Source organism: Heteronotia binoei, chromosome 1, assembly GCF_032191835.1.
Source record: "Heteronotia binoei isolate CCM8104 ecotype False Entrance Well chromosome 1, APGP_CSIRO_Hbin_v1, whole genome shotgun sequence".
NCBI lineage: Eukaryota > Metazoa > Chordata > Lepidosauria > Squamata > Gekkonidae > Heteronotia > Heteronotia binoei.
Genome location: NC_083223.1, coordinates 245,814,444 through 245,842,238, shown reverse-complemented (window position 1 = coordinate 245,842,238; position 27,795 = coordinate 245,814,444). Strand labels below are relative to the sequence as shown.

Sequence of the window (27,795 nt, the reverse complement as noted above, 5' to 3'; positions counted from 1 at the left end):
TGCTGTAATTACAGAAGATCTCCAGCTACCACCTGAATGTTAGCAACTCTTGCTGTTTTGCTTACTTGTAGGTCTCTGCTTTTTTCAGGTGTGAAACTGAGGATGCAAGGTAACTTCTTACCTCAGTGGATTCATCAGACAGTGAAAATAGTAACACAAACATTTCCACACTCAGCTGCACACTTTCTGCTTCTTGTGAATGTGTCCCTGTTACAAGGCAAAAGGGGCTTATGGGAATTTTCAGAAGAGAAGTCATTCAGGGCCTATGAAACCTGGATTGTGCCTAGAATGGAGCTGTGTTATCTTGTTGCCATGGGTTACCAGTGATTTTGTTCCATTCTTCTTCTGGCCGTTGAAATTCCAGGCAAGAAAATGGGCCACTGCTCAAGTCAGACCATTAAGAAAGAGGAGCTTGAAGAATACCAGGTCAGTAGACAACCAGACCCTACCCATTTTGCACTCCTACCCATTTGACATCACTTCTCCTTGCAGACAGGTATTATGTGTAGTCCTTATAATCATGTACATAGGAAGCTGTCATAGACAGAGCCATATCTTTGGCCCACCTCTCCTGCTTTGACCACCAGCAGCTCTTCAGGGTTTCAGGCAGGAAAAGGTTTTCCTACATGCACTGGGAATGCTGGAGACTGAACACAAGACTTTCTACACATAAAACACAGGTCCTACTGCTGAGCCATAGTATCTCCTTGAAGGCCTTGGCTTCTTAGTAAGATCTTTTTATCTCTCCCCAAAGTAGTTTGAAACCTAACTTCTCTTGTGCCATCTCTGAACAATGGGGTAGCACACTTAAGGCTGAAATTAACAGTCTAGGCTAAAGCATAGGTGCCTCTTAGCCCAAATGGAGGGTACACTTCCAGGCCACTGGGGATCCTGCCATGGAGGATGGCTGCCATCTCCATGGCAACAAGAAAATGGATGCTTGTCTTAATCTTCCTGACAACCTGAAGGAGGTGTGTAGGAGTAATTTTGGATCAACTGATTCCCCCCCCCCTTCAGTTTTAACTAGAGATATGCATAAATCTGAGCTATTGGAAAGGTGGGGTAGAAATGTTTTAAATCAGTCAAAAACTGTAAAGACCCCACTGGAAAATTTCATGAATATAATCACACTTCTTTTAAAGTCCCACACCCCAAATCCTCCAGATGTCTTTTCCAAGGAAAAGTCTCTAAATTTGCCTCAATTTTTCCTTATGGCCAAACAAGGTGGCTTCCAAATGCTAGCTAATTAATGCTAGCCTTTAAATTCATTCATTGGCTCATTCATTGATTAAAGAGAGCCAGTCTGGTGTTGTGGATTAAGTGCACAGACTCTAATCTAGAAGAACCAGGTTTGATTCCCCACTCCTCCACATATATAAATTGAAGAGATATCTCAAAGAGATTTAAATTGAAATTGAAATAAACACATGCAACTGCTGGTGTGACCTTGAATCAGTTATAAATTCTCTTACAGCTATTCTCTCAGGAGCAGTTCTCAAAGAGCTGTCTCGGCCCCATGTTACTCACAGGGTATCTGCTGTGGGGAGAGGAAGGGAAAGGAGATTGTTAGCCACTCAGACTCCAAGTGAAGGGCAGGGAATAGATCCATTCCCTCCTCCTCCTCTTCTTCTTTATTATTTAAGTCAGTCTGTGCATTATGAAGACCTCAAAGTATTTTGCTTGGTCAGGAACTAAAATAAATTCCAGATGATGCACAGTTTAATAACAAAAAAGCCATCTGCATTCATGATTAGAAGGAAACCTTTAATGTATTTTCTTTGTCATTCTGAATTAACCAAATGCATTGGAATAAAAAAAATATCCTCATGTCATTATGCCAGGGGATTTTCTATTAAAATTGGCCTAGATGCCACCACTGTTCAAATCTGATGCAGCAATGGAGGGGGGGGGGAATCTACTCCAAATATTTCCAATTTCTTTAACAATGCTTATTCAGTAACGCTTCAGCCTAGTCACCATTACCACAAAGATGCCACTAGTCCTTTTACACACCTAGCAATTTGTGATGGAATGCCAGCTGGTTTTGTGTCAGATTTCCACAATCCTATTCCCAGGGGAATTGGGGGAAAGTCGACAGGAGATGAAATGTTTCTGGTTCGGGAGGATCTCAAAGAGATAAAGGGTTAGCTGTTACCTTTCTACCGGGTAATGGATCGGAGTTGTCCACTGAGATGGGACAAACAGAATGGACTGCCTGCCAGAGTCTCGAGGCGACAGGAGGAAGGTTGCGGGCCTAACTTGCCTGGGAAATTATAGATGTTTGTTCACAAATGCTAGGAGTGTTCAAAGTAAAATTGGTGAGTTGGAATGTTTAGTGTTGGGAGAAAACATAGACATTGTGGGAATTTCAGAAAGTTGGTGGAATGAGGAGAATCAGTGGGAAACGGTGATTCCTGGATATAAGTTATATCGGAAGAATAGGGAGGGAAGGGTTGGAGGTGGGGTGGCTCTGTATGTCAGAGAGGGCATACGGTCCAGTAAGACTGAGGTCAAAGAATTAGATTCCCTTCTAGAAATGCTTTGGGTTGAAATAGAGGGCCCAAAAGGAAATTTAACTATGGGAGTTTGTTATCGCCCACCAAATCAAAAGATAGAGAATGACTATAATATGATGGAAGGCTTAAAGATGGTGGCTAGATGTAAAAACTGTGTCGTCATAGGTGATTTTAACTACCCGCAGATTGATTGGGTCAATATGTGTTCTGGTCGAGAGAAAGAGACTGAGTTTCTAGATGCTCTCAATGACTGTTCTATGGAGCAGATGGTCTCTGAACCCACCAGGGATGGGGCGATCCTGGATTTGGTCCTAAGTAATGCCCAAGACTTGATGAGAGATGTAAAAGTGATAGCACCACTTGGGAGCAGTGACCATAACGTTATTGATTTCACCATTTGTATAAATAGAGAGTTGCCCCAAAAGACCAGCACGACCACATTTAACTTTAAAAGGGGTAAATTCTGTGAGATGAGGAGGCATGTGAAGAGGAAACTGAAAGGAAAGATAAACACAGTCAAAGCCCTTGGGGAAGCTTGGAGGCTATTTAAAACTACAATCCTGGAAGCTCAGATAAAATATATACCACAAGTTAGGAAAGGCACAAACAGGTATAAGAGAAGGCCTGCATGGTTAACAAACAAAGTAATGGAAGCTGTAAAAGGTAAGAAGGACTCCTTTAAGTGGTGGAAAGCTAGTCCAAGTGAGGTTATTAAATGGGAACATAGGCAGTGGCAAATCAAATGCAAGACTGTGATGAGGCAGGCAAAAAGGAACTATGCGGAGCATATTGCAAAAAACATAAAGACTAACAATAAAAATTTCTTCAAATATATTAGAAGCAGGAAACCAGCCAGGGAGGCAGTGGGGCCCTTGAATGACCAAGGGGTCAAAGGATTACTGAAGGAGGATTGGGAAATGGCTGAGAAGCTGAATGCATTTTTTTTGCCTCTGTCTTCACTATGGAAGATGAGAAGTGTTTGCCTGCTCCAGAACCACTTATATTGGAAGGGGTGTTGAAAGACCTGTGTCAGATTGAGGCGACAAGAGAGGAGGTCCTACAAGTGATAGACGAATTAAAAACTAACAAGTCAACAGGTCCAGATGGCATCCAAGAGTTCTGAAAGAACTCAAAGTTGAACTTGTGGATCTTCTGACAAAAATCTGTAATTTTTCATTGAAATCTGCCTCTGTTCCTGAGGACTGGAAGGTAGCAAATGTCACCCCCATCTTTAAAAAGGGTTCCAGAAGAGATCCGGGAAACTACAGGCCAGTCAGTCTGACTTCAATATCGGGAAAGTTGGTAGAAACCATTATCAAGGACAGAATGAGTAGGCACATTGATGAAAACAAGTTATTGAGGAAGACTCAGCATGGGTTCTGTAAGGGAAGATCTTGCCTCACTAACCTCTTACATTTCTTTGAGGGGGTGAACAAACATGTGGACAAAGGGGACCCAATAACTATTGTTTACCTTGACTTCCAGAAAGCTTTTGATAAAGTTCCTCATCAAAGGCTCCTTAGTAAGCTCGAGAGTCACGGAGTAAAAGGACAAGTCCTCTTGTGGATCAAAACCTGGCTAATTAATAGGAAACAGAGAGTGAGTATAAATGGGCAGTCTTTGCAGTGGAGGACAGTAAGCAGTGGAGTGCCGCAGGGCTCAGTACTGGGTCCCATGCTCTTTAAATTGTTCATAAATGATTTGGAGTTGGGAGTAAGCAGTGAAGTGGCCAAGTTTGCAGATGACACTAAATTGTTCAGGGTGGTGAGAACCAGAGAGGATTGTGAGGCACTCCAAAGGGAGCTGTTGAGGCTGAGTGAGTGGGCGTCAACGTGGCAGATGAGGTTCAATGTGGCCAAGTGCAAAGTAATGCACATTGGGGCCAAGAATCCCAGCTACAAATACAAGTTGATGGGGTGTGAACTGGCAGAGACTGACCAAGAGAGAGATCTTGGGGTCGCGGTAGAAAACTCACTGAAAATGTCAAGACAGTGTGCGATTGCAATAATAAAGGCCAACACCATGCTGGGAATTATTAGGAAGGAAATTGAAAACAAATCAACCAGTTTCATAGTGCCCCTGTATAAATCGATGGTGCGGTCTCATTTGGAATACTGTGTGCAATTCTGGTCACTGCACCTCAGAAAGGATATCATAGCATTGGAGAAAGTCCAGAAAAGGGCAACTAGAATGATTAAAGGTTTGGAACAGTTTCCCTATGAAGGTTAAAACGCTTGGGGTTCTTTAGCTTGGAGAAACATTGACTGCTGGGTGACATGATAGAGGTTTACAAGATTATGCATGGGATGGAGAAGGTAGAGAAAGGAGTACTTTTTTTCCTTTCTCAGAATACAAGAACTTGTGGGCATTCAATGAAATTGCTGAGCAGTCAGGTTAGAACAGATAAAAGGAGGTACTTCTTCACCCAAAGGGTGATTAACATGTGGAATTCACTGCCACAGGAGGTGGTGGTGGCGGCAACCATAGCCAGCTTCAAGAGGGGGTTAGATAAAAATATGGAGCAGAGGTCCATCAGTGGCTATTAGCCACAGTGGGAATATATATGTGTGTGTATGTATATATATATGTGTGTGTGTGTGTGTGTGTGTAAATTTTTTGGCCACTGTGTGACACAGAGTGTTGGACTGGATGGGCCATTGGCCTGATCCAACATGGCTTCTCTTATGTTCTTATGTTCAGGGCTTTTTTTGTAGCAGGAAATCCTTTGCATATTAGGCCACCCCCTCCTGATGTAGCCAAGACTCCAAAAGCTTACAAGACTTTTATTCCAGGACGTACTGTGAACCCTTGGAGGATTGGCTACATCAGGGGTGTGTGGCTTAAATTGCAAAGGAGATCGTGCTACAAAAAGATGTCCTGCCTATTCCTATTATATTGCTTATTGGATGTTCCATCCTGTTGATTGCATTGATCTACATTGTGTAATTTGCCCTCAGCCTCAGTGAGAAAGGCATACTGTAAATAACATAAGTAAGTAAATAAATAAATGTGTCTTTCATTCATACAGGTGCTAACATTTCTCAGCAAGGAGGAAATCCTACGGTAAGTCCACCTCTCATTTCTAATTCCCCTCAGCCTCAGGCCCTTGTCTTTATGCACCAGCACTTCCCATGTCATGTAAGCTCTTTCTCCAAGAGGAGGGGAGAAGCTGCCTCTGTGGTGGAAGCAGCAGGGAGCAAAGTAGAGCTGCTTGGGGATGACTTCCACACAGAGGGTTGCCTACTTCAGTTTGGATGTGGTGCATATAGAGGGTGGCATTTGGGGAGGAAAGGGAGCTCAGAGGAGTGTGTGAATGATAGCAGGCTGTTGATATTGGGGGGGAAAGGCCATGGAAAATACTTTGGTGACTGTACAGGAAAGAGCATGTAGGTAGTGGCTGGTGTTCGATGGTATATCATGCACTTCCCATATAGAAGGTCCCAGGTTCAGTCCCTGGCATCTCTAATTAAAAAAGAACAAGCTAGCAGTGTTGGGGAAGACCTCTCTGCCTCAGACCCTGAAGAACCACAGCTACCCAGAGTAGGCAGTACTGTCCTCGATAGACCAATGGGCTGACTCAGCCTTAGGCAGCTTCATGTGTTCATTCATAAGGCTGTTTTCCAAAGTCATGGCTGTTGTATGCTGTCGTTCCAGGCTGGAGATAAGCAGAGGTTTGCCATTGCCTTCTCTGGCATAGCAAGCCTGACCTTCCTTGGTGGTCTCCTGGTTAGCTTAGTATCTGATGGGCTACAGCCAGGGCTCTTTTTGAGCAGGAATGCACAGGAACACAGTTCTGGCTGGCTTGGTGTCAGGGGGTGTGGTCTAATATGCAAGTGAGTTCCTGCTGGGCTTTTTATACAAAAAAAGGTCCAGTTTGAAACAATGGTAATGTCAGGGATGTGTGGCCTAATATGCAAATAAGCCCTGCTGGCTACAGCTATTCAGGGCTATTCAAGCTTCTTTTGAGTGTTGTCAGAACTGATGGAATAATTTTGTCCAAGTTGGTTTTTCAGCACTTGTACTGGATCTCATAAAACAGTGAAGTTCCCTTAAGGACCACCTTCTCCATTTTTATCCTTTTTTCCTCCATAGAACTCAAAGGACTTCCACTTAAACATTGCCTAGACTCCGTGTTACAAGAGTAAGATACAGATGCATACATTTATATATTCAGAGTAAAATCTGGTGGATTTGCTAGGATTCACTTGCTACTTCCTAACAAGCCAGTTTCAGGGTTTAGCCTGGCACAATGACATTAATCTGCTCTTCAAAACTCCCCAAAGTAGTATGAAACCTAACTTCTCTTGTACCATCTCTGAACAATGGGGTAGTACACTTACCTGTAATGGATTAAGGCTTGTCTCTGAGACCCCATGCACCAATTTAAAACATGAAAATGGTTAAACAGAGGGAAAACAGTCTTGCATTAGAAGCAGGCTTAATAGCTTTGGAAAAACAACCCAGTTGACAACCTGCCATCCCCCCACCCCTCTTCACAGCATCCATGAAGCTTTCCGTAATTCATGTCCCCAAGGAAAGGATTATAGACAAGAGAAACTCACAGTGGAGAAAGTGTGCACCTGGCCACAGTTAAAGGTAAGTCTGGAAACCTGCCAGTAAAATGACAACATGATACCTCTCTGTTTGCTGGTGTGGTGAGCAATTCAGGAACAATGCTAGAGGGGAAGGGCTGTGGCCCTGTTTTGTTTTGCATACAGTAGATTACAGGTACAGGTACTATGCATAAAGTGTGGGATGCTCATTTTCGGCCCACATGAGATTAGACACTTTTCTGCAGCATCAGAAGATATACTTTCACTTCCCTCAGGATATCCCACAACCATTTCTCACAAGTGAGCCTTCATTGACACTAAAGGGAAGGCTCATCCCTGCCCTGCAGAGGAGGCTGAAGCAGTTGCTGTCAATGGTGAATATTGACCTGCTGTGTAGAAAATCCAGGGGAGATGGCAGAGTGAGCATGTGCCAGGCACACTGAAAAAGTCAAGTACTGGAGGGTTTAATTAAAAAGCCCAGAAATAAATATATTTAGCTACGCTGTCAATTTAGATTACGGCAAGCATGTTTACATTTTTTACACATTTAATTAAGGGTATTTGCGTAGAGCAGGGCAAGGGGCGGTGTTCGGCAACAATCAAAACAAGCCACTACATCCTGTGCAGGGTCAGGAGCGGGGAGGGGAGGAGACCGTGAGATTCGACCCATTTAAAAATGCCTCCAGGGACTGGTAGAAAGCACCTTCTTAATTGTCTTTCCCCAGCCCTTTAATCAAGCTGTCAACAGGGACTTGAGGAGATGGGTATTCCTCCATCTGCTGCAGGAGGTGTGGGAGTCACAGGGGAAGGGTCTCCTCTGCCATGGGGTCTCCATTACAGGGCCAGTTCAATGGGGATCCAATTACTTACATTGTTCTCCTCTCCTTTATTTTCACCTCCCAACAATCCTGTGAAGTAGGGCTTTTTTTGTAGCAGGAACTCCTTTGCATATTAAGCCATACACCTCCGATGTAACCAATCCTAGAGCTTACAGTAGGCCTTGTAGGAAGAGCCCTGCAAGCTCTTGGAGTATTGGCTACATCATCGGGGTGTGGCCTAATATGCAAAGGAGTTCCTGCTACAAAAAAAGCCCTGGAAATAGGTTGGGATGAGAATGGGGGACTGGCAAGATGTGATGTCAGAGTGGGGATTTGAAGCTGGGTCTCTCAGAGCCAAGCCCAACTCTCCAAACAGTACACTATGCTGGTTCTCATTTTATTTATTTTTTTAATTTAAATTTTTAGGTTCCCCTTCCCTGCAAGCAGGGCTCAGGGCAGCTTACAACAGAAAGGAACATAGACTAAATAACTGAAAATTAAAACCCTACCATAACTTACAAATGCATACATCAATAATTCAATCCATTCCAGGATGACAAGAAGATGTCAGATTTCAAAAACCTCCCAGGGGGTGGGGCTTGCAGAGATAGGAGGCTGTGAGAGTGCCAGACTATATGCTGTACTGTCGCTGGCCTTAACTGAATGCCTGGTGGAACATCTCTGCCTTACGTGCCCCACAGAAAAGTAACAAATCCCCCAAACAAGATGAATCCAAACAAGATGCACCAAACCAATCCCCTCCTGGATGTTTGGTGTAGTGGTTAAGTGTGGAGCCAGTTTGGTGTAGTGGTTAAGTGTGCGGACGCTTATCTGGGAGAACGAGGTTTGATTCCCCGCTCCTCCACTCACACCTGCTAGCATGGCCTTGGGTCAGCCGTAGCTCTGGCAGAGGTTGTCCTTGAAAGGGCAGCTGCTGTGAGAGCCCTCTCCAGCCCCACCCACCTCACAGGGTGTCTGTTGTGGGGGAGGAAGGTAAAGGAGATTGTGAGCTGCTCTGAGACTCTTCGGAGTGGAGGGCGGGATATAAATCCAATATCTTCTTCTTCTTCTTCTGGATGTGATGAGCAGCTGATGGCTGGGAGGGAGCTGAGGCCCTGGGGTGCATCCACGCTCTCCCATAGTGCCATCCCAGAAGCTATTGGGGGTGGGGGCTTGGCCAGAGAAGCAGCCCCACTTGACTGGGGAATGTCCACGATGCTGAGGATCTCAAGTTCTCAGGGCCAGGTTCATGCTTACCTTTTGTTCCCTGGTGTTTGCTCTTGTGTATGGATGGGCTGCACAGATCTGTTTTAAAATGCTCTGCTACTTGTTCTAAAATCTGCTGTTAATTTTGGTTTAACCAATTGTTACTTTTCTGATCCTGCTGATGCCTTTTAAGGCCTTTTGTTGGTTTCAGCATTGTTAAGTGGAGAGCCAGTTTGGTGTAGTGGTTAAGTGTGCGGACTCTTATCTGGGAGAACTGGGTTTGATTCCCCACTCCTCCACTTGCACCTGCTGGAATGACCTTGGGTTAGCTATAGCTATCTCAGGAGTTGACTTTGAAAGGGCAGCTTCTGGGAGAGCTCTCTCAGCCCCATCCACCTCACAGGGTATCTGTTGTGGGAGGGGAAGACACAGGAGATTGTAAGCCGCTCTGAGTCTCTGATTCAGGGAGAAGGGCAGGGTATAAATCTGCAATTCTTTTTAATTACTAGGTTGGATCCTCTGGTGGTGCAAGCAGGGAAAAACTTGTGTGGCAGAACCCTTACCCCACCCATCCTTTCCCCAACAGTACTCACATATTCCAAAAACTCTCTTTTGAGGGTCAGGGAATGCAGATGAACAAGGTTTATGTGGTGTCAGGCTGTAGTGAGGATGGCTACGTTGCTCTCCCTTGCTTAGTGTGATGGTGAGGGAAACACATCCATGTTCACAGACCTCTCTTTTATTGTTATGTCTTTACATACTAGCATTTAGCTCTGGTTTGACCAAGCCTCACAGATTTATCCAAAATGAAGTCTACTTCCCTTTAAATATGAAGATTCTTGGGGAGTCTCTTCTATATTCCTGGTATTCTCTTCTCCTGAGACCTGATTGGAGGGGATAGTGATGAACAACACCTTGATCAGACCAATCATTTGGTGAGGGGAGCATGACTCAGTGATAGAGCATCGGCTTGGCAATTAAGAAGTCCCAAGTTCAATCTATAAGAACATAAGAGAAGCCATGTTGGATCAGGCCAATGGCCCATCCAGTCCAACACTCTGTGTCACACAGTGGCAACCCCCCCCCCCCAAACAAACAGGTGCCACCAGGAGGTCCATCAGAGAGGCCAGGACACTTGAAGCCCTCCCACTGTTGCCCCCTCAAGCACCAAGAATACAGAGCATTACTGCCCCAGACAGAGAGCTCCAGCGATAAGCTGTGGCTAATAGCCACTGATGGACCTCTGTTTCATATGCTTATCCAATCCCCTCTTGAAGCTGCCTATGCTTGTAGCTGCTGTCACCTCCTGTGGCAGTGAATTCCATATGTTAATCACCCTTTGGGTGAAGAAGTACTTCCTATTATCCATTCTAACCCGACTGCTGAGCAATTTTATTGAATCCATGGCATACCCAGTTAAAAATATGAGGTAGAAGGTGATGTGGCCTTGACCTGGGTAGCTCAGACTAGCCTAGTCTCATCAGATCTCAGAAGTTAAGCAGGGTCAGAGTTGGTCAGTACTTATATAGAAGACCACCAAGGAGGTCTAGGATTGGGCCAGGCAATGACAAACCACCTCTGAATGTCTCTTGACTTGAAAACCTTGCAGGTTGCCATAAATTGGCCGTGACTTGACAGCACTTTCCACCATGACTAGTAGGTGCTGTGAGAAGCTTCAGTCTGAGACCCAAGAGAGCTTCTGTCAGTCTGAGTAGACAATACTGACCTTAATGACCAATGGTCTGAATCAATATAAGACAATGTTGTTTGCTCATGTGCCCCTTGCTTTAGATTGTTGCTTTTTTTAAGCTGATCTTTTGAACAATTCTTTTTATCTTTTTAGTTACCAGCATCATCTACTACCTTGCAGCTAAAGTGGAAGATTAAATTGACTCGTTTCCCATTTCACATACCCCTCCCAAATCCCACACTTTCCATCCAGTACTGTTGGCATTCTGGTAGCATATCTTGGAGGGAGGGAGGTTCAATCTGACAAGGTGCTATTGCCCCAGTGGCACAAGTGTTGAAAATCCCGTTCCGAATCCAGTTTTGCATTGTTCGCAAGGCCGCCTTTGCAGGGGGAAATTAATCATCCAGGCTGGTGTTCAACACCCTAGTGCACGATCATTTCTCTCTTTGACAGCATCCTCTCTTAGCGGTGGCCAAAAACATTCAAATGATCCTTATTTAGAAATTCAGCAGGCATAGGGTCAGGAAGCAGCTTGGCTTAAAGGATTCCGGAGTGACAAAAGGGGAACTCATTCAGCAGTGTGCTTTGCTAATACAAGGTGACATTTCCTCCCCCTCCCCACCCCAGTGAAAGTTGAGCCAATGATTTCAAATGAGACACGGTTTCATCCCACAGTCTGTTTGGGTGCTTTGGTGGAATTTCTCACATCTCCACAGCAAACTCGCATAGACGCATTGTTTAGTGACATTGGACAAAGTATAAGGAAACATGTAACTGAATAAACACCACAAATAGACAGAAAGGACAGCTTTAACATTGTCTTTTTTGATCTCCTTCTGATCCCTTTTATAGCAAAATCAGTGAACTAAAATAGCCTTCACTGACTGCTAATTCATTTCTGGGCCCAATTCCAAGTGCTTGATTTGACCTTTAAGTCCTAAACTATTAGGGCCTAAGATACCATCATTTATTTATTTAATTTTATTTATTTACCTTAAATTTCTATTCCACACTCTCCGCAAGCGGACTCAGGGTGGCTAACAGCATTTATATTTACAATTTAAAAACCAATAAAATACAGCTACAATTTTAAAACCATTATGTGGTGCTGTACCACATCAATATAAATGAGTTCTTCTTTTCTGATGGTTAAATGAATACCTTAAGGCTACCTGGGCATCAGATGAGGACCCACTTCTTTTATTTATACAATTATTTATAATCCACTTTTCTGTCTCATGAGGTACTAAAGTGGCTTATAATACAGGTGTGTGTGTGTGGGGGGGAATACCAAACACAAAGAAAAGGAGGACAGGCTTCTGAGTGAAGAGAAGGTCTCTCTCTCTCTCTCTCCCTGACAATGCTTTGAACCTAAGACCCAGAGGAAAATATGAAATGACTGGGCATTGTGAGCTTTTCTATATAAGTTGCTACATGTGCTAGTCAACCAATGGAGAAAATAGAGGCTTCGTTCTGTAGCTCCCGAGTGATTGAGCAAGCCTGGCAAAGCAAGAGAGAGAGAAGGAAGCAGACGACAGTGAGTTGCTTGTGGGCCTGATAGGAGCCCTCCGGGCGCCTGATTTGGCCCACAGGTTGCATGTTTGACAACCCTAACCATCGGTCTGATATGGCTTGGCTGCTCTTATATTCTTATGTTCCTCATCTACAAAAACTGTTTGGGTGGTGTTGAAAGATGCATGCTGGTGTTGCACGCTCAGAAAAATGGCAGAAAAGAGCTGCATGTGCTGTACAGACTGGTGGCACAGTCCATCAAAACCCCATTCTATCCAGCCTGCCCGTTCAGATCTGCTTCTCAGGCCCTGCTGTCTTTGCCTCAGCCTTCAGAGGTAAGGCGGGCAGCAACTAGAGACAGGGCATTTTCTGTGGTGGCACTTTGCCTCTGCAATGCCTCCCCCTGAGGGTCACCTGCCAACTACTTTACATTCTTTTAGATGCCACAGGGAACTCCCCCACCATATTTTTACCCAGGATTTTAATTTGATGTTTTATCTTATCTGCTTTTAAATGGTCTGCTTCTGTTTTATGGATAGTTTCTATGCTGCTTTTGGCCAACGACTTGTTTCAATGGCTTGCGTGTTAATATTATGGGTTTTTTTTAATTGTAAGCTGCCTTGAGCAGGAATCTATGCTGAAGAGGCAGCATAGAAATCGTCTAAATGAACTGATCTGATCCAGCAGCCCTCTTCTTATGTTCTTAAGGGTTAAAATGCTAGACAGTGTCTTTCCCTTTCATAATAATGGATATTTATGAAATTGATTTAATATTAAATGCCTGGACAGCTGCTGCCAGTCTGAGTTGCCAAGACTTACCTTGATGGATCTAGTCTAAATCCACTGAAATCAAGGATCAAGGGTCTGATTTGGTATAAGGCAGTTTCATGGGTATATTAGGAAATTTGATATTCCCAGATGTAAAGGATATGAAACAAAGCTGGCATTTCCTCCTCTCCTAAATTTATTCAAATTACTTATTGATTCATTAATAACACCAAGATGGCTGCTAGATCTTTTAAGAAAAAAAAAACTGAGTCAGATGAAAGCCTGGATTTAAAATGACAGCCCTGTAGCAAACTTATGTTGCAACTCAATGCATAATTGCTCCAGTAAAGGCTCTTTTTGTAGCAGGAACTCCTTTGGATATTAGGCCACACACCCCTGATGTTGCCAGTTCTCCAAGAGCTTACAGTAGGCCCTGTAAGAAGAGCCCTGAAAACTCTTGGAGGATTGGCTACATCAGGGGTGTGTGGCCTAATATCCAAAGGAGTTCCTGCTAACCCCCCCCAACCCCCCCCCCAAAAAAACTGGCTCCAGTCTAGAGTTCAGTGGAGTTCAGGGGAGGGATGGTGGCTCAGTGGTAGAGCATCTGCTTGGTAAGCAGAAGGTCCCAGGTTCAATCCCTGTCCTCTCCAACTAAAAGGGATCCAGGCAAGTAGGTGTGAAAAACTTCAGCTTGAGACCCTGGAGAGCCACTGCCAGTCGTAGTAGACAATACTGACTTTGATGGACTTGAGGGTTTGATTCAGTAGAAGGCAGCTTCATGTGTTCATGTATGTGTAAGCTACAATGCTCTGACCTGGATAGCCCAGGCTAGCTAGCCCAGTCTTGTCAGATCTCAGAAGCTAAGCAGGATCAGCCCTTGTTTATATTTGGATGGGAGACCATGAAGGAATACCGGAGTCACAATGCAGAGGCAAACCACCCCTGAACACTTCTTGCCTTGAAAGACCCAGGGGGTCGTCATAGGTCAGCTGTGACTTGACAGCAAAAAAAAAAAGTCTGCATAGGCCTGCACTATTACTTTTTAACTGCTCTCTAGAACTCAGTGGCAAAACTGCCTCCTCCTCATTGAGGCAGATGGGCTGCCATTTCCCTTGCAGGACACGTTTGCAAAGCATGTTCTATGCTCTTGTACGGCAAGCTCCCTTCCTAATTAGCCTGTGTTGCAGAAGCCAGCTATTTTCAGCCTAGCCTCTTGACATTCACGAGCCGTGTCAACAAACACAAATAGATAACCGGCTTTTGGGTTTTATTAAAAAGTCATCTGTAAAATGCTGCTTCACTGTTCAAGAGCATGGAAGAAAAAACAGCAACCGGCGAAGCCTTTGATGTGATCCTGAGCAAAAACATACATTTGTTTTCGGTTCTTCAAACGTTGTGGGGGAGGAGGGAGTCACCTCTTAAATTACCTCATAGTGTCTTGTGCCTGCTGACCGGCTCTTATGGTCACTTTTAAACCATGTTGTAGTTCTCAGATTCTTGGGAAATGACTCTAAGACAGAGAATTTAAGCCCCTTACAAATTGTATCAGTAAGAATCCTCCATTCCCAAAGCCTCCCTTGAGGTACATTCTGAGGGGTCATGGCTCAGTGGTAGAGCTTGGCAGCAGAAGGTCCCACTTCCAATCCCCAGTAGAAAGGATAAGGTAATAGCTAATGTGAAAAACCTCTGTTTGAAATTCCAGAGAGTCTCTGCCAGACTGGATAGATAAGACTGATTGAGTACAAGGCAGCTTCATGTGTCCATGTGTGAGAGACCATTATGCCAACCAAGAGGACTTCAGATCAGTCTGTGCCCCTGAAACAAGGGGCTGAAACTCCTCTGGTGCAGATGGAGGACCTATAGCTCTACTACATCCCCTTTATTCCATTCTTAAACCCAACCAATAGTGATGCTGTTAAGTGATGCCAGAGGGTATGGCTCCAAACCGGAGTTCTCCCCCTTTAAATTCCTTTTATGCTCTTACCTGAGGGACGTTCTTTGAACACAAGTAGGCCAACAACACCTCTTGTTAGGAGCCCCGCTGGGCTCTGTTATACCAACACCTGCTTTCTCTGGGAGTTCTCCCAGGTCCTGAAAAGCCCATTCTTTGCCAAGTTCTGGGCCTTAGGAAACCACTTTCTGACGCTGGACAGCTCCTGCTCAAGGCAAGACTGCTTCAGGCCTTTCTCAGCACTTCACAAGCTCACAATCTGGCCTGTGCTACAGTCTCACATGGCTCTGTGGTACATTTGGTGGAGAGAAGAACATCCCACATTTAGTTGGGTCTTCGCTTCAGTGGTAAGAGACCATGCTGGACATGACCTTCATTTGGCATGTAGGTCCCAGGTTCAGTCCTTAGCTTCTCTAGTTACAGAATCCAAAATGGTGAGAAAGACTTTTCTCTGTGGGAAGCCTTGGCAGTCACTGCCAGTTAGTGACAAAATACCAAGCAAGCTGATGGCACAACTTGGTATATAGCATTTTTGTAACATGTATTTTTAAAATTTTTACTTGACATTAGCCATTCTGAATGGATACAACTCCATTTTCTTCCCAAGCAACTCTGATTTTGCACCCCCTTCCAATGTGTCCCTGTGTCCCCCCCCCCCCCCCCGAAACAAAAAGCACAAACAGTTATGATTTCAAGGTCCTTTTTTGTAACTACTTCACAAGGCCTCTCTGTCTGTGCAGAAATGAAGAATTTCCCTGCAGGCAAAGACATTTCCTTGGAATACAAAATGCAAAATTTTACACTGATCAAATGGGTTGAGAGTTACCGTGTCGGCATTTGGGAAACAGAGTGTGCTTTGGAAAAAATGGCTTTTTAAAATTCTGCATTTGAACAATTCTGGACTCTCGGGGGTGGTGATGGTTGTGCACCTATTGTGGTCACAAATCACCCCACAACGTTGTACTGGGGCTGGAGAGGATAAAGATGAAAGTCAGTCATTGCCAAACTCGTGGTCTGCTCTTGGCCTTTTCCCCCGCTTCTAATAACTGGCTAGGCAACTGCGTAGTGGATGGGTTAACAGTGTGGGGGATGAAACAGCACTTGGGGGTGTCCTGCAGGCATGCAAAGGACACCATGCAATTGGAACTTCTCCTGCACAGGCTCTGCTGAAATGACATTACTTTTTTGCAGACCAGTTTGTGTGTGCATGTCTCTATCATATCTGCCTGTCTATTTCATGTCCCTCTAGCAAATGCTCTTTTATAGCATATGTCATTTTTCTAATATTAGGGTGACAAAGATGATGGCAGGCCATCTTGATGTTGACCACAATCCAGCTGAACATTCTTCTGCATGAGCTTTGCTGAGATCACTGTACTCAAATACCAATTTCAATAATTCTCCCTCCACCCACACTTTTTGACATGCTGCTAGCACAATCATATCTGAAGTCATATAATAGATTTAGTTATTTTGTACAGATGATGATGTTTTAGTAGTTTTGGGTATAATTTTGAACTTCAGGGTGGCACAGAGTGGTAAGCTGCAGTACTGCAGTCCAAGCTCTGCTCACAACCTGAGTTCAATCCTGGAGGAAGCTGGGTTCAGGTAGCCGGCTCAAGGTTGACTCAGCCTTCCATCCTTCTGAGGTTGGTAAAATGAGTATCCCCAGCTAGCTGGGGGGAAAGTGTAGATGACTGGGGAAGGCAAATCACACCACAAAAAGTCTGCCAAGAAAACATCATGATGTGACATCATCCCACGGGTAAGTTATGACTCAGTGCTTGCACAGTGGACTAGCTTTACCTTTTGCATTTATTTAGTTAAGAACTGATAGCCCTCTTTTCTCTCCATCTCAGGGGTGTGTTGAGCCAATTGCCCTAAAAATAGGGTTCTGGGGAATTTAGCGTGGTGGGCAATCAGCCTTTTAGTGAGATCTTAAGAACCTATTTATACAGAAGGCATCTGCTTTGAGAGTTACCCTCCCAGTAACAAGACAAGATGGTCTAATAATCAATGGGATGTTTTATTTAAAGAATAAGGGCAAACATACAAGGGTATAAAATCATACAACATACATACAGGCCTAAGAAAACAGATATGGAATTGATAGAGGGGTAACACAAGAGTAAAAACATAGACGGAGTATACGACCTGATCCTGGTTGCTTAGGGTCCAGTCACAACTAGAAGATATAGACATGCACTGAGATGTGCCATGCCTGATGCTCCTTACTTAGAGTAGGGAGGGAGTAACAATCTGGTTACATATTGCTCAGGCAGAGAGAGAGAGAGCATGGCTTTCTCTCTGGTAATATTATTTTTGGAAAGGAAAAGGTCCTCCCAAAAAGGGGCTGGCTCGTTGGTGGGCAGTATCTATTCTGGATACCTGATTGGATGCCCACCTCCAGCCAATGAGCAGACCTGAGTCTGGTCACCTGAATGGATCTCCAGGTAACAATGGGACAGGGGAAGGCTCCAAAGTGGCAGTTTGGGCAAGGCATGGGTGGAAGCATGGGGGAGGGGATTAAACTAATCTACTCAAACTAATCTAAAAAGGGACAATAGAGAGTCGAATTGAAACCTAAGGTGACACCCGATCTATACAATGGCTCTAGTCTTGGAATATAGCTTCTCTTCCTCTTCTTCCTCCACTGGATGGTACCTTTCTTTGTCAAGAGTTCTGTTTGACAAAAACTTGGGCAATGTGACAGAATGTATGCCCAAGATAAGCTTGATTGCCTTATGCAGATGTTTACAACAGCTGTGGTGTACGTGGGCCTCTCGCTTCTCAGTCATGGAGTCTGGCAGTGCAGGAAAATGGTCGCTAGTGATGTTAGCCTACCAACATTGCTTTCATGGAAAAGGATGGAAACCGCTTGCCTGGGCAGCTCCTGACAGTGTGACTTCTTCCGCTGCAACGGCCGAGATTGTTCCTGCACGGAGCTGCAGGAAGCTGGTTTTCACTCTTGGATTGCACTCTTCCAGAGATGTAGGGTGCTATCGGGAAGCTGAGGCTGTTAGTATTGACATAAGTCTCTTAGAAAGTGGTTGGTAAACCCACGTGTCAGAGCAGATGTGTGAGAGTTGCATCTCCAGGCATCCTGGCAACCAAACCATTGATCACGATGTCCATATAAATGAAAAATAGGGGGCTCTCTGTCACATGTGCTATTGTTGTTGTTCTTGCTCAGTTGCACAGTCGAGCCTGACTCTTTGCGACCCCATGGACCAAGTCATGCAAGGCCCTCCTGTCTTCCACCATCCTCCGAAGTCTGCTCAGTTTCATGTTATTTTATCAGTACTGCTGTCCAGCCATCACATCTTTTGCCATCCCCTTCTTCTTTTGCCTTCTGTCTTTCCCAGCACCAGGGTCTTCTCCAGTGAGTGATCCCTTCTCATTTGGTGGCCAAAGTATTTGAACTTCAGCTTCAGCATCTGACCTTCCAAGGAACAATCAGGGTTGATTTCCCTTAGGACTGAGTGGTTTAATCTTCTTGTAGTCCAAGGGACTCTCAAGAGTCTTCTCCAGCACCATAACTTGAAGTATCTATTTTTCTGCACTTGGCCTTCCTTATGGTCCAACTCTCACAGCCACACATTACTACTGGGAATACCATCATTTTGACTATATGGACTTTTGTTGGCAGGGTGATGTCTCTACTTTTTATTGCCTAGGTTTGCCATAGCTGTCCTTCCAATCCTTCAGAGGTGCTATAGCAATTTACAAAATAAATGGAAAAAATGATGAGCAAAAGCATATATAAGATGATGTTCCAAAATCCTGGACTGCCATTGAGTCCAGAAGTTTGTCACACTCAAAACCAGAGGAGACAAGCCATAGGCTGAGAACCAAAACACCCCAAATATCCCTTTCAGTCATGCTTCTGGACACACCTGAGCTAAATACCTGCAACAGAGAAGGAACAGACACACAGTCCAGATCTTCTTCAACTGACAAAAATATGCTCCCAAACTCCCTCCCCTGACTGAGATAGTTCTGGCTACACCCAGTCTAAATACTTGCAATGGAGGAGAAACAGAAGTCGAGTCCAGATCTTCTGCAGCTGCGTCAGAGTTTTCTCAGCTTTTTTTCTCCCGATCCAGAAGACTCTGGCCATCTAAGGCTACATACCTGCAACAGAGGAGGAACAGAAGTTCAGTTCAGATCCTTCTTCAGCTGCAAAGAGATGTTCTGCCCCACTCATCCCCCCACCAGATAAGACAGCAAACAGATTCCAATGAAGAAGAAAAATCTCGATTTCCATGTGGCAAAACAAACGTTGGTATTTCTTTCTGTACAGCAAAATTACCAGCTGATCCCCTGTAACCAATCTAGAACAATATCAGAAATTATTTCAAGCTCTGTGGTTCCCTGTGGTGGAATACTTAATAAATAACGACATACTATCAATGAATCCATATTATGCTAAACTGATCTTTTTTTAGTACTTTATTCTCATTTCCTCACATTTTTAATGATGAATTGTTTAGCATATTATAACGTGCTTTGCTTGATCATAATGTTTTCTTTTACTTATACCTTATATATTACGTATACAAAGACATCTGATTACTATTTGCTGTAATCACACTTATAATGGTTTCTGTATTTGCTTGTTTTGACCTATTTTGGATTGCTCAATAAACTATATTTTATTTAAAAGAAGAAGAAAAATCCATAAGGTCCAAAACCCAGTTCTTGGATGCATTCAGAAGTTCCATTTTTTTTTAAAGTAAGATAAACATTTGTTGGAATTATTTTCATATGTCTCCTAATAACTAATTAGGGGAGGGACGGTGGCTCAGTGGTAGAGCATCTGCTTGGGAAGCAGAAGGTCCCAGGTTCAATCCCTGGCATCTCCAAAAAAGGGTCTAGGCAAATAGGTGTGAAAAACCTTAGCTTGAGACCCTGGAGAGCCACTGCCAGTCTGAGAAGACAATACTGACTTTGATAGACCAAAGGTCTGGTTCAGTATAAGGCAGCTTCATATGTTCATATGTCATATGTTCAACTCTAGCAATGGTACTAATGTAAGCATTTAATGGAGTCGTTCTGCATATTGAATTGTGGATTCATTCATTGTAATCATCATCACTCACTTGGGAAACCCGTGGGCTAGAAAGGCTATAAATAAATAAACCACACAGCTGTTTTTAAGAGGCACGGCTATTTGTGCCATCACCATTGTGTATAGTAAAGAGAGCTCCTGTAGCATATCCATTGAGCTTGAGAGAAGACTCTGTGATTGAGGAAGACTTTGCTTCTAATCTCTGCCTCCGCTTTGAGTTTGGCAAGTTGTTCTCAGTCCACCTTAGCCCCTCCCCCGCAAGAGCATTAAAGGGATCTTAATATGAACCCTACTTTACAGGACTGTTGTCCTATGCCTGAAATGGTGTCTGCAAAGTGCTTTGAATTCTCAGATCTGCCCTAGGTGCTCAGTAGTATTAGGGATCATGCATGACAGCATCTGTGGGATCAGGAAAAACAGTAAGAGTAATTGGTGTGGCTGAGGAATAATGATTTATCGACTGAAGCCTTGGGAGAGCCACTTTCTCACCTCTGCTGCTTCAGCCTGAAAGTCCTTATGCCAATATTGCCATCTCTCTTTGTGTGAAGCAAACTCGTGATTTCATGCCATTCATTCACACCAAAGCTTTCACCTAAAATATATGTATTTCTTCCACATTCTTTGTGCAGAAAGAAAGGAACATTATGCATAGATTGTACACATCGATGTTAAGCAGTGTGTGTAAACAGTATGGAAATAGTACATAGAAACAGTGCAGTGTGTGCACACATTCTGCTAATGAACTGACAGAAGCAGAAGATAAATATATATAAATGAGGATAAAAGAGCAATGAAATGGGGAGCATCCATGCATTCATCTGCCCCTTTCATCCCTGAATGCTGACTCGGGAGGCTTAGTGCATTCTTTCCATGTGCTATGTGTATGTGCGGTATTTGGGTGATGTGCTTTAATCCTTCAGCCACCGCAAGAAGGTAAGCTTCATTGCAGGCCAATTGAGGGCTTCAGCACATCTTTCTGTGCATTCCTTATGAGATAACTCTGTAATGAATCCATCTAAACTGTCAGGAAGCAAGCAATTATTTCCCTGGGTAGGAAAATGGTTTGGGTTTTCCCCCCTTATAGCTACATGGAACACTTTCTCAGCATTTGGATAAAAAGCGATCCCCCTCCCCTTTTTTGCTTTGAACATCCCATTGAGCTTGACTTCTCTGTTGAGATTGAAAAAATATGCTTGCAAAGAAAGATATTGCTCGGCTGGTTCCCCCGACAAAGGGAGAGACTGGCTGGCCTCCCTCCCTCCCTGTGCAGAACTTTCCCAAACTAACTTGTACAAAATCCAGACTTGCTGCCGGATGATGGGTAATGCCCTGTTGCTTTATACAGCTGTGGCTGCCAGATCAAAACTGGAGGAAAGATCAAAGAAGGGGGGGGCGGGGAGAGGAGAGTTTCTGTCCTTAGACAGGAATGTAAAGGCACTGCTGGATCAGGCCAGGAGTTCCATTGAGTCCAGCATCCTGTTTCCAACAGTGGTCAACCAAGATGTTTCCAGGAAACCCAAAGACAGGGCAGGAAGTTGACACCTCTCCCTGCTGTTCGCCTCAGCAATTAATACTCCGAGGTATCGTGCACCAGTACATTGAAGCTCTGTTTAGCTAACAGCCTTTGCTAGGCGTCCTCCAGTAATTTTAATCCCCTTTAAAAGCCATTTAAACTAGTGATCATCACTACGTCATTGAGAGAATCATTGAGAGAATGCTATATGCTAATTATGCATGATGCAACAATTTATTTTCTTTCCTCAGTGCTTGTCAGTTTTACTATGCTTCTGATGTTTTCTTTATTTGCATGAGCCACAGATTTTAGTATTATGGGCGAGGGGAAAAAAACATTTTGGTCAGTTTTCTCTACACCTCTTTATGAAGCCATCATGCACACAGGGGTGAAAAACTGCCTGCATCAGGACGATTTCCTTTCTTGAAGGCTCCATTCTCCTCCTAACAAAGAAAGAAAATCACACTAGGAAGGCTTAAGTCTCTCTTTAATGGAAAGGGTGACCTTTAACAGGCATTATCCCTGATAAGACAGAGATTTCTTTTCCTCAGAAAGAACTTTTCTCATTCTCCTCAGGAAGGGGCTATGGGTCAGTGGTTGAGTAGTACAACCTGTGCTTTGCATAGAGAAGGGCCCAGGTTTAATCTATCTCCAGTTAAAAGTATCTGGTGGTAGATGGTATAAAAGAGCTCTGCTCAAGACCCTGAGGAATCACTGCCAATCAGAGTAGATAGGGTTGCCAACTGATCTGGAGAAAAAGTCCTGGCCTATTAATGGAGGATTGATGGAATGCTGTTTACCAGTTTATGTTATTTACCTCCATTATATGAGAAGCTTCAAGAGCTCATTTCCACACGCACTAAGTTTCTTTTAGAGGGATGGGATATTTTTCTGCGGGTCTGTTAGCAATCCTACTGATGAGGAGGATGCCCTTCTGTTCCCTGGCACCAGTGGTAAATATATCATGACACAGATACATGTCATGATACAGAAATAAGAGATACAGAAATAAGGTTGATTGGTTTGAATGCATATTATCCTCCTTAGAAATGGAACATGGTACAATCTGTTAAAATGCAAAAGTATGGACCATGTACCTGAATACATGCAAGACTCAGAATTCTTAAGCCGTCTGACCATTCCCTATTTACCAAGAATTTCTCCTATTTCCTGGCTCCCATCCTCAGTAAAAGATGGCTCCTAGCAATGTTCCCTCTAAGCTGTGGAGTCTTACGAGCAAAAATTCTACTTTGTTAGCTATTGGCATTAAAAGTTGTGGGTGAGCTATTTGACTACTGCATAAATTAGTTTGCTCGGGGGCCATTTTTCCTGAGCTAAGACAAAAATGTGTGAGCTGGAGGCTAAAAAACTGTGAGATAGCTCACACTAATTCAGCTTAGAGAGAACACTCCTAGTTTGCCTTTTGATGCCAAAGCATCTTAACATGTAAACTTCCTGTGTAAATTGCTTACCATCTTTCATTCACCCTCACCCCACCCCTAGACTCCAGAATTTAAATGTATATGGGACGAGATATAGCAAATCCAAGGAACCTTTCCTTTATATGTGAACTTATAACCAGAAATAAACTTCACAAGTCTTTCTGCCAGACTAGAGGCTGAAGCCCAGGGCAGAGTCCCTCTTTCCAGTATTTTGGTCAAATTTCTGTGGCTTTATTTGCAGGTAAAGAGGCTGTATACATGGGAAGGAAGTTTTGCCTCCCCCCGCCCCATACAGTAGACGTTTGCCCTCTTCTTTATTTAGATATTTTTGCCTGGCTTTCCTTTCAAGTGGAGAGTCAAAGCAACTGCTCTTCCCTAGACTATTTTATCCTAACAACAATCCCCTGAGGTAGGTTAGACAGTAAGAGAATGACTGGCCTATGATCACCCAGCAACTTTCCGTAGCAGAGTGGAGATCTGAACCTGGGTCATTCAGATCCTGTTCTGAATCTTTAACCACTACAATCATGCTAGCTCTCTTTCCCACATCACATACTTATTCAACTGAAAGGGAGAAGAGTTTTGTTTTGGGGAAAAGCCATACAAGCACACGCATGCACATGTATGCACACACACTGTATATGTGGATCTGACTCTTTAGCATCTCTTGAAGCCCATATCTTTTTACAAATGACTTGAAAGACAAATGCCTCTATACTTCTGCATGGAGAAACATTCTCTCTCTCTCTCTCTCTCTCTCTCTCTCTCCCTCTCTCTCCAGGGGTAGAATTCTAGCAGAAGCTGCTTTGCATATTAGGCCACACACCCCTGATGTAGCCAATCCTCTAAGAGCTTACAGTAGGCCCTGTACTAAGAGCTCTGTAAGCTCTTGGAGGATTGGCTATACCAGGGATGTAGGCCTAATATGCAAAGGAGCTCCTGCTAGAATTCCCTCCCTCCCTCTCTCTCTAAGCTGTGCTAGGGGGTGCTAGTGCACATAATTTTAACAGGCAGGCCAGGGATTTCTGCTTCAGCCCACAAGGCATTTCCTCCCTCCATTGGAAACAATGGAGAATGTGCCCACCTGACCCAATCTTTTTGAAATGGGGGGGGGGGGTGTTAGGAGAGGCATCAGTAGCTATACTGCAAATTTGATGCCTCTTCCTCAAAAAACAGTGCCCCCCCAGCTCCAGATTGATTGTCCATTATAGCCTATGAAGCCCATTGACTATAATGGTCCCCATAGGCTTCAATGGAGCCAGATTTTTTTTTTTTTTGCATACTCCTATTGTAAGCTGCAGCACTGCAGTCCAAGCTCTGCTCATGACCTGAGTTCGATCCTGGGTTCAGGTAGCTGGTTCAAGGTGGACTCAGCCTTCCAGCCTTCCAAGGTCAGTAAAATGAGTACCCAGCTTGCTGGAGGTAAAGTGCGGATGACTGGGGAAGGCAGTGGTCTGCCAAGAAAACATTGTGATATGATGTCACCCCATGGGTTGGTAACAACTTGGTGCTTGCACAGGGGACTACCTTTATTTAGTAAGCCTTTCAGTATGATTTCTAAGCTACCTTGAGTCACAAGGAAAAGTGGAATACAAATAGTTGACTAAACAAGTAGTTTGGGCAAGTTGATAGCTTTTAAGCAGCTTTCAGTTTGTTAGGTTAGGCAGGGTTCTCACAGTGATTGTTCTTCCTCTGTTATACTTGACCTGTAATGCTGGTTGTCATATTTCACTGAAAAAAACCACACAAAGTAGACTGCAAGAGTTCCCCCTCCCAAGTGCTGGGATGTTTTCTATGGCTCAGCACAGGGCGACAGTCTGAGGCCAGGTCTACAAATACTATGGACTGGGGCAGGTAGATCTGTTCTCCAGAGGACAGGTCTACCAATATAGTAGAAATGGGTAGGTGAAATTTGATGTTTTCTCTTATGTTTAAATTATCCTTAAAATATAGTTGAAATATAATTTAAAAGCATTTATTCTGAGATTTTTACAAGGTTATAGAAGTAATCTTCTAAAAAATTACTTTATCCAATAGTCAAATGTGGGCTCGCACACAACTTTAATGCTACTAGTTTTTTCACTCATGAGGTAGAATTTCTGCTCACAATACTGTGGAGCTTAGAGGAAACATTGGTTGGGAAAATGGAAAATCATTTCATAAACAGGAAATAATAGGGATGGGGGCAGATAAGGTTTTTTTTAACTATTTGAATTGGGAGGGGGGGCTCGAGACATGCTGGGCCAGAGAAAGGCTTTGTCATGATGGTGGGCTGCCATCTGCTGAGAGAGCAATAGAAACACAAGAACTATTTTCCAAGCAGTTGCAGCAGTATCAGTATTTTTATACACAGTTGTACGTGTGGGGGTGTTTGTGGGGGAGTGTAGGGCTGAGTCTGAATTTTGAAAGCTGTATTGTTTATTTCAACTGTTCGCATTCCAACTAAGTTCCTTCCTTGAGAGAAATGCAACTGCATATCCTCGTTTGCAAAACCAGTTGTTCTTGCCTCACGCTGAATTCCCACCCCCACCCCCATCAGATGGGCAAATTTTCCAGTCTTTTTCAAGTCATGTAAAAATGGTGTAAGACTGAGGTAAAATAATCAGAAGAGTCTTCAATTACTGATACAAAAATCAGGCAAACCAAAGCTGTGAGGACGACAGCATCTGAGAAAAAGCAAAATGGCTGTACTGGCTGTACTTTCCATATAGGCCATAGAGTCAGCATTGTGTAGAGGTTAGAGAGCTGGACTATGATCTGGGAGAGCCAAGACCCCCACCATGCCATGGAAGCTGCCTGGATGACTATGGGCTAGTTATGCTTAGGGATGCCAGCTTGTCTCCAGACCACAGAAATCAGTTCCCCTGGAGAAAAGGCATGCTTTGGAGGGTAGACTCTATGGCATTGTACCACACTGAGGTCTCTGTCCTCCCCAGGTTCCATCCTCAAATCTCCAATAGTTTCCCTACCTGGAGCTAGCAATCCTAGTGCCCACTGCCACTGGTGGTTGGGGTGGGGGGGGGAGACACCAGGCAACCCTAGTTAAACTCTAAAAGTCTAGACCCAGCTCACAAGGTTGATGTTGAAAGGGTAAAATAGAGGGGGAAATGTTGTAGGCTGCTTTTGGTTCCCTGTGAGGAGAAAGGAAAGGTCCCCTGTGCAAGCACCAGTCATTTTCAACTCTGGGGTGACGTTGCTTTCACAACGTTTTACGGGGTGGTTTGCCATTGCCTTCCCCAGTCATCTCCACTTTCCCCCCAGCAAGCTGGGTACTCATTTTACCAACCTCGGAAGGATGGAAGGCTGAGTCAACCTGAGCCGGCTACCTGAAACCAGCTTCCGCTGGGATTGAACTCAGGTTGTGAGCAGAGCTGTGGACTGCAGTACTGCAGCTTTAACACTCTGCACCACGGGGCTCCTGTGAGGAGAAAAGTGAGGTATAAATACCTAAATACATAATCTTTACGTAAGATGCCTTGCATAATTTCTGAAATTCTGAGTCAGTCAGTTTGGTCATGTTTTGTTTTAGAGGATGGGTTTCTTTTCTTAAAAACAACACCACCACCCATGTCTAGTTTTAGAGTTGTAACTTGTCATCCTTCCTTCCCCAAAAAGGAGACCTAAGAGAAGCTAAGAAAATCTATTCAGCTACTTATAACATGCCATGAAAAATTAGGCATGACAGAACATCAGACTATCAGCATCAAAATCCACATCAAATCATCCCTCATAAAATTAAGTAATACATACCAGCCTAACGGCAAATGTCCTCCCTTACCTCCTAAAAGGGTAACTGTGGTGGACTTTGGCAGGCTTCCACTTCACTTGACTTCTGAGTTGGCAAATCTCTGTAATTCTTTTTTGAAGGGAAGAACAAACGTTCCCTCTTTCACGTATACACAGAAACATGAAGCTGCCTTATACTGAGTCAGACCGCTAGTCTATCAAAGTCAGCACTATCTAACCTGATTCAGAGCAGCTCTCCAGGGTCTCAGGCTGTCACATCACTGACTACCTGATCCTTTTAACAGCAGGGAGTGAACCTGCAACCTTCTGTATGCCACACACTGATGGTCTGCCACAGAGCTACAGACCCTCTCCTTGACATAAACATGGGAAGTTGCCTTATACTGAGACAGACCCTTGGTCTGTTAAGTTTGGTATTGTCTACTCAGACTGGCAGCAGCTCTCCGGGATTCTAGTCACAGGTCTTTAACATCACCTACTACCGTGTTTCCCCGAAAATAAGACACTGTCTTATATTTATTTTTTCTCAAGAAGACACACTAGGGCTTATTTTCAGGGGATGTCTTATTTTTATTAAGTATAATACAACAATCTACATTTATTCAAATACAGTGGGGCTGATACTAGTGATGCGTGAACTCTTTTCCCCTAGCCGTTCGTGTGTGCGCAATAGGATGCCTGCGACCGCGGTTACCACACACGCACCCACGCATGCGCAAATGGCTGGGAGAAAGGAGTTGTAGCAGATAAAAGGTATTTCAGTTTTCCTTACCGCTCCGCGCCAAAATGCATGGCGTGGCTATGCAGAGGCACTGCATAGCCACGCCCATCACTAGGTCTTATTATTGGGGTAGGGCTTATATTTAACAAATGCATAGAAATACTGCTAGGGCTTATTTTTGGGGTAGGTCTTATTTTCGGGGAAACAGGGTACTCAGTCCTTTGTGCCGACCTAGATGGACCAGTGCTTTTAAGAAGAAGAAGAAGAAGATATTGGATTTATATCCC

At 44.0% G+C, this 27,795-nt stretch overlaps 1 protein-coding gene across 1 annotated transcript in view; it reads left to right on the top strand.

Annotated features, from left to right (window-relative positions):
• Window positions 1-372: 372 nt before the first annotated feature.
• The window catches only part of CIB4 (calcium and integrin binding family member 4), a 38,611-nt gene continuing 11,188 nt past the window's right edge, over window positions 373-27,795 (top strand). The window contains exons 1-3 of the mRNA XM_060248911.1: window positions 373-426; window positions 5,545-5,579; window positions 7,016-7,112. Of these exons, the coding sequence (XP_060104894.1) occupies window positions 373-426; window positions 5,545-5,579; window positions 7,016-7,112 (186 nt within the window). The remainder of the gene's footprint in view (window positions 427-5,544; window positions 5,580-7,015; window positions 7,113-27,795) is intronic.